The sequence below is a fragment of the Oxyura jamaicensis genome, chromosome 4 (assembly GCF_011077185.1).
Source record: "Oxyura jamaicensis isolate SHBP4307 breed ruddy duck chromosome 4, BPBGC_Ojam_1.0, whole genome shotgun sequence".
Classification (NCBI taxonomy): Eukaryota; Metazoa; Chordata; class Aves; order Anseriformes; family Anatidae; genus Oxyura; species Oxyura jamaicensis.
Window position 1 is genome coordinate 92,270,369 of NC_048896.1, and position 14,086 is coordinate 92,284,454.

Sequence of the window (14,086 nt, forward strand, 5' to 3'; positions counted from 1 at the left end):
CCTTCTAAAATAATCTTGAGTATTTTAAAGCTTAGGGCAGCCAGATAGGGGAAGATCTGTTCAGCCATTTTCAGGCATCTACACTATATGCCTCTTTATAATAGCTGGTCCCTTGTACCATGAGTGGAGATCTAGTCCATAAAGTCAATGAAATCCAAAGTATGATCCATCTGAACAAATGTAGTCCTTTGCTTTAAGATGAGAGCTCTTGATAGTACTGTGTGCACTGAACAATTCAGCTGCACATAGCAACAGATAATATTTAGTATGAAGGAGTCTAAAATGCCCAGCATAGATGTAATCAAACTAGATGTAATCACTTAGATGAATCCAATCTCTGGTTTGTGAAGGCAAAAACAGGTTACAAACAATTTTTTTTTTTTTTCCAATCTATCTATCCATGTAATCTAACAGACTTTTATATATATTTTTTTTCAATCAGATAATGTATTTTCAGTTTCTCAAATGTATTTTCAATGAAAAATTGTTTTGTTTAGAAACACTTCAGTCACCAGCAAGTACATTCACCTGCGCAGACCACAGAGTAATGTTTGTAATGATTTTCTAGAGACACACAAAACATAATCAACAGAGTCAGTTCTTGAAGAAAAGGCTGTGTATTATTTACTGAAATACACTGCAGCTCTGATAAAGTAGACTATCTTTGATGGGTCACTGAATCTCTTCTCTTATACAGCTCTTGTCAATACGACTGCTGCAGTAGCGCAGAGTAGAGAATAACAAAAGCACTCATTGTCCTTAATTTGTTTAGATTTCGTTTTGAAGCACAGATTCCCCTCTGAGTTACAGATTTCAGAAAATTAACTGAAGGTTTTAAGTGACTTCATATTGAACAATATTTCAAATAAACTTACCAGTTTCAGAGAGCAGTTTGGTAGCTTCCAGTACCTTCTCAGTATAAACTCCTGTTTCATAGTTTTCCATCTCTGCATTAATGATGTGGATAACTCTGGCTGCACGGCCCCGGATGGCCCCAGCAGTTCTGTCTAGAGTATCAACATCCCCCTCTTGCAGAGCAATCACACACTTATTCACATCTTCTAGAATATGATTTTCTGGAAAGTAGGAAAAAAGAGAAAACAAATGTAAGCCTCATTTCATTCCGTTCTCTGTCATAGCAAAACTTACTGATTTGGGTAAATGACAAACAGCAATACATTAAAAAAATGATATTTATCTTATGCAACATCTATCTTTAAAAGGTAGTGGGCTATGTCCCTTTACCTATGCTGAGAGTACCAACCTATAATTATTTGAAAAGTTGTCATGTTAATTTCAAATATCACATCTGTGATAATGACAATGTAATAAAAATCAGTGCAAAAAGGAACACGGTCAGATATTATGCAGATACTCTAATAAACAGTTAGGCAACTTTCTGAAGATGAATTTACCCATTTCTATAAACATTTAATATGTATGCTTCGTTTGTGCCTAAATAAGTTAGAAAATAAAATGAACCATTTTGAAAAGGCAACAGCAAATAGCTTTTTGCTCTTGTGATAGCCTCCCAGCAAATAACATGGAGTCTGTGCACGAGCAGTTCATCTCTGCAGATCCATGCCATCTGCACTGAGATTAAAGTGTGGATTTTTCATGACACATAGTATAATCATATGTGACTGTGCATATTCTGAAATAACAGTTGTCTACAGTGAGTCTGCTCAGATGATGGAATATCAAGTGGGCTTATGGGAATCTTGGGAGCTGCACTGGTTTTTCTTGGCTCAGAATCGGGCCATCTACTCTCACATGCTGCAGCATCATAGTTTGATATTCTCACAGATAACGTGAAAGGATGAAGCTGATTCTGACTAGCTCAGACATCGTTTCCCTCCAGCCAGTACAGTTAAAAATGATTTCAATAATAAAACCATGAGTGAATTTCTTATTTGAGCTAATTCACTCTGAGAAACTCTGCAACTCTAAACAGCAACATACTTTTCTGCCACAGCCACCAGGAAGCTGCAAATAAGATGTTGTTCTTTTAAAATAAAACCAATCAGTTCATCAAATACTTTTTATTAATTATCCTTTGCCAGAAAAATAGAGTGACACACTAAGCTCCACTGTTAAAAATCCCAGTGTTGGAACATTTGAGGGTTCCAGAACTGTTATACCTAATGTTGAATCCTCTGTGCTGTCAATCAGAGTAATTTGAAAGGCAAAACTCTCAATTAAAAAAAAAAAAAAAAAAAGTTTTCTTGAAATATTTATTTGCTACTTCCTCCTAACCATTACCATTTCCTTTACAGTGTCATGGCCAAATTTTGTCCAACAAGAAGTACTTTCTGAACATGGACAGGCACTGTGCTTGGAATACAAAGTAGTTTATTAAAATTATGGTCATCCTTCCCATCCTTCTTTTGATAGCCACTATATTAATAAAACATGCCATCAACTGTGACAGTCAATATGAAGGGGAGGAAGTGTCATTTCATGAGATACGTTTAATCAGACACCAGGCCATTTTTGATGCTTCACTGGTTTAACAACTGAAAATAAAACTACTCTGCGTAATCTAAAGCTTCCAAGCTTAGAGCTAGCTCTGACAGGCTTTCTGGATGCATTAGATGTTTTCTTATTTTTAATACAAATACATGTCTGTATTAGAAAGAAATCTAAAAACAATAAATATACTAACTTCCCAGCTGCCTTGGGAAGTTTGGATCTAAAGCCAGTTATTCCGAGTCAAAGCTACATCAACACATGTGTTATGAGAAAATATGACCTGAGAAAAACAACAAAAAAAAAGTCATCTATTTAAATAACTTCTGATTTTATGAATACAAGCGTTTGGAGTGAATAACAGTCCCCAAACAAATAATGAAATGGCTATTCAGAGCATGTTTCCCATCTCTTCAGTGTGTGGACTGGGTCTGCAGTTTACATCTTGCTCTGCCCTTTCCTAGGTCTGCTGAAAAGTGTTTGTATCCTCAAATAAAAACTTACTGTTCTGAAGTACCCTTTTATTCTAAGAGTTCATTTTCTTTTCATGGCTTACAGTAAACACTCTAGCAGTGGTCTTGAACAGTGGAGTGTAGTTATACTTAACCAAACCATTTCCTTGTTACTGATAATAGTGGGATACAACCAAACAAAATGAAAAGCAAAGTGAAAAATAATCTCATCCTCTGAAAAAGTACATATATATAGATATATATATTTGTCCAATGATATTTAGCTTTTCTTTGGAAATTAACGCAATGTCAAGGAAAACAACATAGAGTGAAACAAAATTAAAATATCTCCTGAATTCTGGCTCTTCTGCGAGGTCAGCTTGCTGCAAACTAACCTTGGCACTCCACAACCGTATTTACAAAAAAATAAATTAAACTCTTTCGAACTGACATAGGAAAATGATTTTTCTGCAGCAGATACTTAGCCCAGGACATGCAGCACTTGTAATTATAGTATTCAGTGTCCATGACTCTACCATAACAATACACTCTGCTACAAGTTGCAGCACTTTACAAGGAGGATGGAGAAAAGTTAGTGACTCAAAGAATCACAGAATCACTATGGTTGTAAAAGACCTCCAAGATCAGAGTCAATGTCCTTCCCTTGTGCAGCCCTTCTCTACATAAGAACTAAAATACTTTGTCTGTTTTTGTAGAAGAGTTTGTTTCACATTATAGTCATTCTAAGAGAGCTTAGAGAGCTGCACAGACTTGCAATTTCTACTGCTACTTTTCCACCTAGATGCATTGCTGCACCAATAGCAGCGGGACCCAGAAATGCTTTCTAACTCTCTGGAAATGTTCACAGTGGTCATATCCTGACAATGTGCCTAGATGAGCCTAATACACAGCATCTGCTTATTTCCTTTCTCTCATGTTCAAAGCCTGGTGGTTTGGTATGGAAGTTCAGGGAGTCGGGATGGTGTGGTACACCTGCCACACTGCTTAGACAGCTGATCTGAGCAAGGCTACAAAATAAAGTAAGGAAAGTTCATCTTTCCTCCTCTTGAATACAACTGCATGAGGACTCTGACAGTTTTTACAAATACTGTCCCACCTTTCACAAGTCAGTAATACATTTTCAAAAGGTGGCCAAAATTTTACTTTGTGCCAGAGCTGAAACTAAAATTCTCTGTAGAAACAGAGGCACATATAGAATGCTATTTTCTGAGAGACAAAAAGCCAACCATTGCTACCAGGGACTAATTGGCATAGCTTGGTTGATCCCATCAAGTGCATAAGATCAGCATTCCAGTAAGGATGGAATAATACAATAATGATCCTTTAGTAATTATAGCTTTTCTCTCCTCTGACCCATTACTTTAATTTAGCAATGAATTTTTAGAAGACTCCCTTGATCCCAGTACCTGAAACAGAGAGAAAATCATCCACTGAAGTGATGTCATCAACGGCTTCGGTGAGAACTCGCACTTGTTTCTCCCACTGATCTTTAAAGACATCCATGTTGTCCTGTGCTACTTTGCTCTGGGGTCTGGCGGCCAATGTGAGTGCAGCATTTATTACCTGTTATTCAAAATCAGGTGTTACAAAGGGTGGCAACAATTTCAAAAGGTAGAGAATAGACACTCAGATTAAAGACTTAAAAATACAGCATTACACCCCATTCAACACCTATGTTTCAAGATACAATTTTTTTCCCAATTTGTACAAAGCAGGCATCAGTTTAATGACAAAGGCAAAGCCACAATGTTTTTCCTGTCTCAGCTACTTGATGTTTTTTAATGCTGAAAGAGGTTTTGAGCACTTTTTAGCACAAATCTTACTTACCTGTGGGCACAGACTATCAATCTGTGTTGCTGCCATCCTCACTAACTTCACACCTTCTTCATTGTTTGAGATTGAACAGGCCAGATTTGCAACCTACAATGAAATCAGCAGAATGAGAATCAAACGAGCCATTTCATACCTTTTTCTCTACTTACTGAGCCTTGGCTAGAATGAAAGAATTGTATACAAGAGGCACGATCCAGGATCTTCTGTACTGATGAAGAAAAAGACACAGATTATTTCCTAACTAGCAAAACTGAACTAGTCATCTTCGTCTTTACATTTTGCCAAAAATATTTCCTTGCTGTCAAGTGCATTGCATCCTCCTCTAGAGCCTGAGAATAATCTTCTGATAAGTCATATGGAGAATGTAGAGCAGCATCTGAACAATTACCTATAAGTTTTCCTTTTATTAACTGTGTCCATTATGAACAATGGTAAACAGATTGATCCATACACTTTTCATTTTTGCAAAATTAATTTTGACGTCCTAACACATGGCATGCTTTGAGACACATAAAACTCTGACATTTTTACAGATACTGTGAAATGACATTTATCTTGAGTGTCCCATTATTTCAGATCCCCATGGTATTAAGAATGTTAAAATTACCTGAATTCTCAGGTGGACCTATTTGTTTGTATGTGACTGTCTACCATAGAGTAAAATGTCCATCAGCAAGTATCATAACTTGGCCAGTTAAAATGTCTCTGTTGAAAGCCTCATTGTGTAAAGTATGCTTAAAGGTCTCCTTTAAAAATGTACGAATCTACATGTGTTTGCTATGGCACAGTTTTGGGAAGTCTGAACCACATAAGACTGAAGGCTGTTTGGAGATGAAGGCAGGAGTGACTTAGAGGAACACCTAAATGAGATCTAGCAATGAGCACATGCCTCCAGACACCACAGAGCTGAATCTTTGCAGCTTGGATACAAGCTGCAGAATGTGTCCTCACAGCCCCTACAGTACTTCTTTCAAATAAAATCCATCCCCTAAAGCTGTGTGCCAAGTCCACGAATCTGCCATGGGTTTTCAAAACAGCAATTCATTTCACAGTGCACATAATTATGCTCATCAGTGAGGTTTAAATCACAAAGGTACATTCTGGGAGGGGGAATACATATTTTTCTTTTAATCACTTGAAAGTATGGCTCTTAATTCTCATCTACATTAAAACAAACTTATAAAATTTTAAATATGCATCCTTGATATTATTCACTGTGCCTGAAGGCATAACTATCAGTTGGAAATGATTCATGAATTAGTTCAAATACCCCCATCTTTCCAATTTTCCTCCAGTCTCCCCTTGTGGTATTAATCTGTTCTCGTCTCCAGTGCACATCGCCACATTAGCCCTGGTCCATCTGTTCTTCATAGAACCTATTTCACTTCACAGTTATGTGGAACGTGGTTTGCATATATCACAGTGCCAAAGCCCAGGGAAGAAAAGAACCTAAGGCTTCAAAGAATCTTGCAGGCATTTCCTAGTCAAGTTTTTAACAAAATGTTGTTTTTTATTTTTATTTTCATTCCATGGCGAGACAAATGAGTTAGTCTGTTTGTTAACAGCCTTACAGCACTCATGTCAAAAACATTCTCCAAAGCTGACATCTTCCAATTAATTTACCATTTTCTGTAGTCCCTTCTTTGCGCACATCTAACAGACCACTTCAGTCTTCATGAGAAACAAAAGCTAAGCAGGATAATAATTAGAATGCAGTAACACGAGTGGAAATTACAGACCTTAAAAACTAGCAAATGGTATTAAGTTCAGCAAAAGCTATCTTCCTGTATTTAAAATAAGTGCTTTTTAGACTGCCATTTCATTTTGTGATTATCATGATGAAAATCTGTCCTAAGGCTCCATATGCACAATATATCTTACTTTTTCTCAGATAGCAATGAGATATGAGACTGAAAGAGGCTGGTTGTCATGAAATGGCAATCAAACTATTAAGCAGCTCTTTTTCTTTGAGGTCTCTTGAAGGAAAACTTTGCAGAACAAAGTCAGTGAAAAAAAAATAAAACTTATTTCTTCTCTGTCTCTGATAATTATTCTTTCAACAGAATCTGGTAAGGTAACATCTGGATATTGTAAAGTGTTCTGGTTTTCACAGGAAGGATACAGAGAGAACTTGAGAAAAGTTTTTCTCCCTTCCTGAAAAAAATAATAGAGTTCGAAATAGTATTTTGGTTGCTGTTATCAGTACAGAAGGAGTACAAATATAATCTATGGTGACATTAATTATGCACCAAAAGAGCATTACAGTTATCTACTTCAAAAAGAATATATTGATAGGTATCATGTATAATCCTAATCTAAATAGATTCTGTGGCTTATTTTAAGTCTTGTTTAAATATAGTCCTTTATCATCAACAGTCAGAAAGCAATACTACTTTCACAATTAAGCTGGGAGTATACCAGCCTGTACCATGGGAAGATCTGATTATGTCAAATAAGCATAGAGATAAGCAAATCCTACAAAGGTAGATGCAATCTGGATAAAATTGAATTTAGCACTGCAAATCAGAACTACTATGACTTTACCCAAAACTTATTTTTGAAACATGGCAAGAAATAGATACTACTTTCTAAAGTTAACATTCTAGTGGCATAATTTAAGCCTGGAACTGTGAAGCTATACAAGTTTTAAGTGCTCACAATCACAAAATATTAAATTATTTAATTATTTTGATTGTCTTTGTTATCATGTATATAGTGAAGTTACCACCAGTTAAGATGTTTGGCAAGGCAAGGCCCATACACATGCTGAGTCCATAGAGACCATGAGGTAATTCAACAGCTTTAGTCTCCTATAAATTCAGCAGCTTCAGATATTTTTCCTGCCTATGACCAAAAAAGTTTATGACCCAATTCCAACCACTGAGCTATCAGGTGCTAGACTGATATCTGAATAATGATGAAAAGAGAAAGGCACTTGCAGATATTGTTTCAGGTCTCTGGTAGACTACCTCATCCTCTAGATGTGTCCAGTTTATTGTTTAGTTAACTAGCCTTGAGGATTGCTGAAAGTGGTTTTACTGAAATAAAAGACTTTTTAATGGTGCACTATAACTTGTTTTGCATCTGGATATTTAACACAGCACATATTGTGAAGAATTCAGACTCTTCAAGGTTGGGAGTTCATTTAATATGCTACTCCAAAGATCTAGTGATGGATGGAGCAGATAACTTGGAAAGGAAATTAATAAGGGTGTATGTTATCATAGCTGCCAATTTGCCAAAACCTTGATTTGACAGCCTTTACCTTTATGCTTCAAGTACTCAGTTTCCACTGAAGCACTGAAGAAGAGATTTTATAAGAGGCTGTGGAAGTAACCAGGTGGTTATTTATTTATTTGTTTGTATGTTCATTGCTATTTACTAAGTTCCTTGAGCATACTGAATTCACTGATTGCCTGAAGAGAACTTAAGTTTGTATTAAGATCATTGTGGAATGTCTGAAGAGTATGTACGTGAATGAACACATTTTAAATACCAGTATCAATGAACTGTGAATCATCCTTGAAACGCGTGGGGTAACTTAATAACAGTGAGATTGCTGTATAGAAACACTGTTGTCCAGAATTTCAGGTCTGCTAAGCTACTTTTACCCCATCAAAACAACTGCTAAACACCTTAGACCTGTCCTACAAGAGCATGGAAAAGTAGTGAACAAGAAAATAAATACTACAGCTCTAATTATATTGCATTTTTCTGCAATCACCAAGGCCACTGAACCAATCCTAGAACTGGGGAGGTGGAAAAGAGCATACTAACTCCTTCATATTAATTTCCTATCACTAGCACTGATAGCCCAAGATGCAAGCCTGAAGCTTGCGAGGTATCTATCTTTAATCACTCAAATTAGTTTCAATTATTCAAAATATATGCAGGATCAGTCCCAACAAAATGTATTTGCATGTATTTGATTGTATTTCAGCCTCAAGCAGTTTCCTGCATTAAGTGAAATACAGCAGATAAAAGTGGGGCAGGGAAGGACTTCGTTTCTAATGTGAATTTCTACTACTGTTGTTAAAAGGACAAACCAAGGACAACCATTTATTCTAAAGGTAGACTTACACAGCAGCTGGAAGAGTAACTACTGCATGGGTAGGCAATGCCTACAGTAATTTTCTCTAGCTGGCATGGGTAATAACCACAGTCAAGATAGCACAAACATCAGTGTAGAATGCTACTTCTCATGGCTCCATGCACTCAGTTGAAGTTTGGAATAATGACTTTTCATTGCCTTTGCCACTAGTACTACACCTAGGACAAGAAAACTGCTAAAAAATTGCACTCTAAATTATAAAAGTAATCAAGGATATTTTATACCAATTTATGTTATTTTTACACTGATGAAAATTAGGTGTAGCTATCTTTAGTTGTGTTTTTAAACTACACTACTTCCAATTTTGACATGAGCTTGTACTATTAAATGTAATCATGATTATCAATATATACAGTCCTCTTATTCAATAAGTCAAAAGATCATAAATTCAAAGATTTAACATGGCCACTCTGAATTCAATGCAAGTGAAAAGGTCCAAAAATGAAATCCGTCTCTTAGAGTAAAAAATAATAATAATAAAAAGTATGCACTATAGAAAAGCAGCAATATTGACACAAATGCTGCAGAATATTGCAGCTAATGTATGTAGTATTTTTTTTTTCAATTTCTTTTATTCCTTTTTTGCAACAGTTTGATTAGAAAGAACAAGACAAAAAAAGCTCTGTCCAGCTTCCTGAACCATTTAACCATCCCAAGGCAAAGAATGAAAGAATGCAATCTATTTACATCTTAATTCTGTACATTATTTATAGATATATATACATATATATGACTTCTGTAAAACACATATTTTCTATTTAAGTCATTGCATTTTCCCTTGTAGTTAAATGATAGAAATAATAGACGAAAATTTACAGCAAGTTATTCTCTTTCCCTAAAATAGGGTTACTTAAGCCCAAGACACAATCAAACTTATCTGTCTACACCACGTACTTGAGAAACTGAAATTGTCCAGGCTATTTAGCTTGAGTTGAAAGTCGTTTAAGTAAGACTTTAATATTCATAGTGAACTAAAGCCACGAAAATAATCAGCTACCTTGTTTCACCTGAGGAGTGGTAACTCGCTGAACCATGCTATCTTCACTATCTTCCATCATTTATCCATCTTAGTAGGTTATCCAGATATTGTTACAATCTCTGAATCCTCCAAAATTTTGACATATATTAATGTTGGTGGTACTGCTGGAGGCAGCCCAGTGATATTCTTGGAGCCACAACTAACATTTGCTAAATGAGAGCACAGAAGTAGAGCTAAGTTATCCAAGACTTTCAAATTACTTATCTTTACTGTATTCGCTCAAGTATTATATTATAAGCAAAACTCTATTCATCACTAGACAGGATGTTTTTGCACATACACAAACAAGTGCCAACAGTCAAAATGTCGCAGAGTACATATTGCAGCAGTTAATTCTTCCTCCTCATGGACTGCAGTGCCAATTTGTACTACGCTGAAAATACTACACCGTGGTGTCTTCCTCAGGACCTATTCCACTGATATGGGGGAACCCCATACTGGATAATATTGCCATTTGGCATTCACTTATATTAATCAGTCACAAGTCTTACCTAAATACAAGATATATTTTTAATTCACAAGTATTTACAAATCTAAGTGTATACACAGCCGTAAAAACAGAATTTCTTTTGTAAATTACTAATGATCTAATCAACTGCATTTGATGCTTGTTCTGAAACTTCTTAATGCCTAAACCTCAACATATGTAATATAAACTATTCACGCATTAACAATGTTATGTTCATATCTAAACAGGTTGGTAACAGCAGCATGTTAGAAAGTTACAGAGAATTTAAAGCACAACAGCTGAATGTTTTATTTCATATCAAATCTTCTGCCCTTGGAACCTATGAAAAACTCCTTCCACCTCTCAAAAGGTCAATGGCATATTCACTTGTACTTATTACAGGAATAAGGCCTTACACCACATGCACAAACTCTCTTGAGACTTCCTCCACATCAGGTTTAGTTGAAAAAGCCTTAGGAGATTTCTGCTTTTGGTAAAGTTCAAAACAACTCTGACTTGGAGAAATTCAGTTTGTCTTTGAGAGAGATTTTTCAAAGAAACTTACAAATGCTAGATGCCTAATGTGTACTGAAGGCTCAATTCAAAATGGAAAAACCACAGCTTTAGACAATTTCAGTGAAATGTTATTATTCCCATCTGAGTATCTTCCGTTTTCTAAGACAAGTTTGGTACATGCCATGCCTATTTTCTATAGGATGAAATAGAAAGGAGATCAGTTATGAAGCACCTTGAAAAATCCTCAGCTTTACAGTTTTCATAACTGAAAGAAAAAAAATCCCATTCAATTATAGAATTGCCAATAAAGAATACAGGAAATAGTGTATTATATCAGATCCTTTACTTTAAAGTTACACAATAATAGTGATTTTAAATATGAATTAAAAAAAAAAAAAAAAACACACACAAAAAAAAACATTCAACAGCAGTTCAATATTGACCCTTCTTCTTTTCTTTCTCTTTCTAAAATAGAATTTGACCATACAAGTGTAAAACAGATCAAGTTTCTACACCGCATTGAGGAGCCCCAACTGTGATAAATACACCTGACTGGTTCAAATGCCTCCTAAAACAAGAGGTGTAATCACTAGATGTGTTTAGAGTGTCATGCTAATGTGTATGTGTGATTTTAGACTGATTTTCTAGGTCATGGCTACTTCTTGGCAGGGTCAACCCAAGCATTCTCTATGGACAACAGGGAAAAACAAACTTATTATAGAAAAGACAGGTGATTGTTTCAGAGCATTTTTCCAATTTGAACTTGAAAAAAAAATCTGGAAAGCTCTTGGGGCTTATTTATAAAATTATTTAAGCAATGCTGTTGGGCACTTGAAGCACTGCCAGACCTATCAACCCACGTTCTCAGCTGGAATAAACAGCTGTTCCAGTTACCATAAATGAAGACCCATTCCCGCAATTAAAAGTCTGGGCACACCTCTGTTAGGCATTCTGTGTTCAACTATCTCTTTAAATAGATCAGAATTTGAGGAATTTAGAAAAGTAGGTGGGGATATTATTTCCCAGAGCTGAAATTAATAGAAATACTTCTTTCTTTGACAGCAAACTCCCTTAAGAATTACATAAGATCCTCACTCTTTTTCCTAAGACTGTGCTTCTGAGGCATTCAGCTGGAATGCAACTAATTGGTAGTCAGTTATAATGGGGAACCCAAATACCTGCCACCTGGCCAGCATGGCAGGAGATGGAGACAGCAGAAAAGGGCTTCTCTCCAGAGACTGTTTGCTACAGGCCTAGGAAGTGCTTAGCTTCAGGTGATGTGGATATGGCTCTCTCCCTTCAAAAGGTTTGTTTGCTATACTGATGCTATTTCTGAATTATTTTAGCATATTCTTACACTGCCTCTGAGCATCTGTTGCTAAAGTTACAAACAGCTGTGGCAACCCATGAAGAATAAGAGCAGGTCTTAGTCTCAAAAATACTGTTGAGACCAGATTACTGCTTTATTTTAACTGGTGTACTTGAGCAACAAAGTGCTGCACTAATGAAATGCAGTCCTTCTTCTACAAAAAAAAGCAGCTGACAGAGCTGTAAGTAATCTGTTCTCTATCTATTCATGTGGGGCATGAAACAGATATCCTTATCTAAGCCACAAAGCTAACACAACTGCTCAGTTTTGGTAGTATGCCTTCTATTGATTAATTTGATTTAGTGATTTTTCTGAGTTACAGGTATAAATGCATTTTACCTTGCTATGATACTCATTTATTTTCTTCCTTTCGCAAAAAGAGAATACAAACATCCAAGAATTCCTTTTGTGAAAGTCAGAGACCAACAACCCATCTTGACGTTCCCTTGCCTCTGTTAGCATGATCAGGCTATGTTTCTATTTCATTTGACAGTAGGTAAAGCCTTTTTTTTTTTTTTTTTTTTTTTTTTTTAACTGGAACTTGGTATTCATACTGGCAAGGAACACAGAGGAATACCGAAACCTATACCAACATTTCTGCAATATAAGGCAATAGAAACCTTAACCACAGGACCTTTTATGCTCCAAAGTCTGCAAGAAGGCCAATAGTGTTCCAAGGAAAAAGGAAGATATTCAGCGTGTTTGTGTATAAATCCTTTCTGTCCAATCTGCTATCAAGGCCACTGCTATTAAAACCCATAATGAATCATGAACACTGTATACTGAAATACTCAAGGGATGAGGGGGCAGTTGGTGACTTATAGAAACAAGATTTACAAGACTGCAACGTGTATGAGTTGATCCCATAAAGCTGTTTTGATAACTTACCACTGGCACTGCTATAATTAATAGATATTAATAGCAAGTAGTTACCAAAGCAATCTATCTATCTAATAACTGTCCACTATTTTGGCAAACCATTCAGTGACCCTGGAACAGGGATGCATGCTTGACTAGGCTGTGATAATTAAACATTAGTTATATTATTAGGAAGCTATACTTTGAATGTTGTTGGAGAAAAGTAGGGGATTGTAGTAGGAACTCAAAAAAGTCCAAGATAGCAACAGAAGCTTTGAAGATATGAACACAGTGTGATATCAGAGACCCCAGGGTATAATCACAAATTGCAATTACTGATCCCTAAAGAAATACAATTTTTGATATAGACAGAACCAAACTTAGGACTGAAGTTGAGCGTACAAAGAAAGAATTGTTCAAGCATATAGGGAAAGAAACATTCTATTACAGATGCTTGCGATTGATAGCACAGGTGGAGACATCTTTATATATAAGCATACAATAGCAACTATAGCCGTCATAAGCACTGGATGAAAAACTGGAGATGTTGCATGAGAAGGAAGATTGCCAGTGTGAAAGAAATCCGAGATTACCATGGTAGAGGGTATGTAAAATGCAAATTGTTTTAAGAAATCAAGATTAATTGGTTCCCTGCTCACAGAGAAAAGCTTGTAAAAGGTTATGATTGTCTTCATAGAGGTGGTATTTTTATTTACAGTAATATCTTAAAGGCTTTCAAAGGCGCATTCAGAGCAAGACAGATTTTACATGTATCTCATTTTTGTGCAATGGTATTCTATAAAATAGTTTTACAATAACTTAGTAATTGTTCCACTTTAATGCAAAGTGTTTTCATCCACGCAAAGCCAGAATGTGTGGACCAGTATTAGATGGTCCCTCTTCTATTCATCCTGCCAATATATAATCCTGGCATGGATCTCATCTCCATAGTGGCTCTTTTTCCTGCTAT

At 36.0% G+C, this 14,086-nt stretch overlaps 1 protein-coding gene across 8 annotated transcripts in view; it reads right to left on the reverse strand.

The window, feature by feature from the left end:
* CTNNA2 (catenin alpha 2) overlaps positions 1-14,086 on the reverse strand; it is a 483,606-nt gene that overhangs the window by 63,741 nt on the left and 405,779 nt on the right. For all 8 annotated transcript variants that reach the window (XM_035325436.1, XM_035325437.1, XM_035325439.1 and 5 more), the window contains 3 exons: positions 4,770-4,862; positions 4,349-4,505; positions 876-1,076 (listed from right to left, as the gene is read on the reverse strand). In XM_035325436.1, the coding sequence (XP_035181327.1) occupies positions 876-1,076; positions 4,349-4,505; positions 4,770-4,862 (451 nt within the window). The remainder of the gene's footprint in view (positions 1-875; positions 1,077-4,348; positions 4,506-4,769; positions 4,863-14,086) is intronic.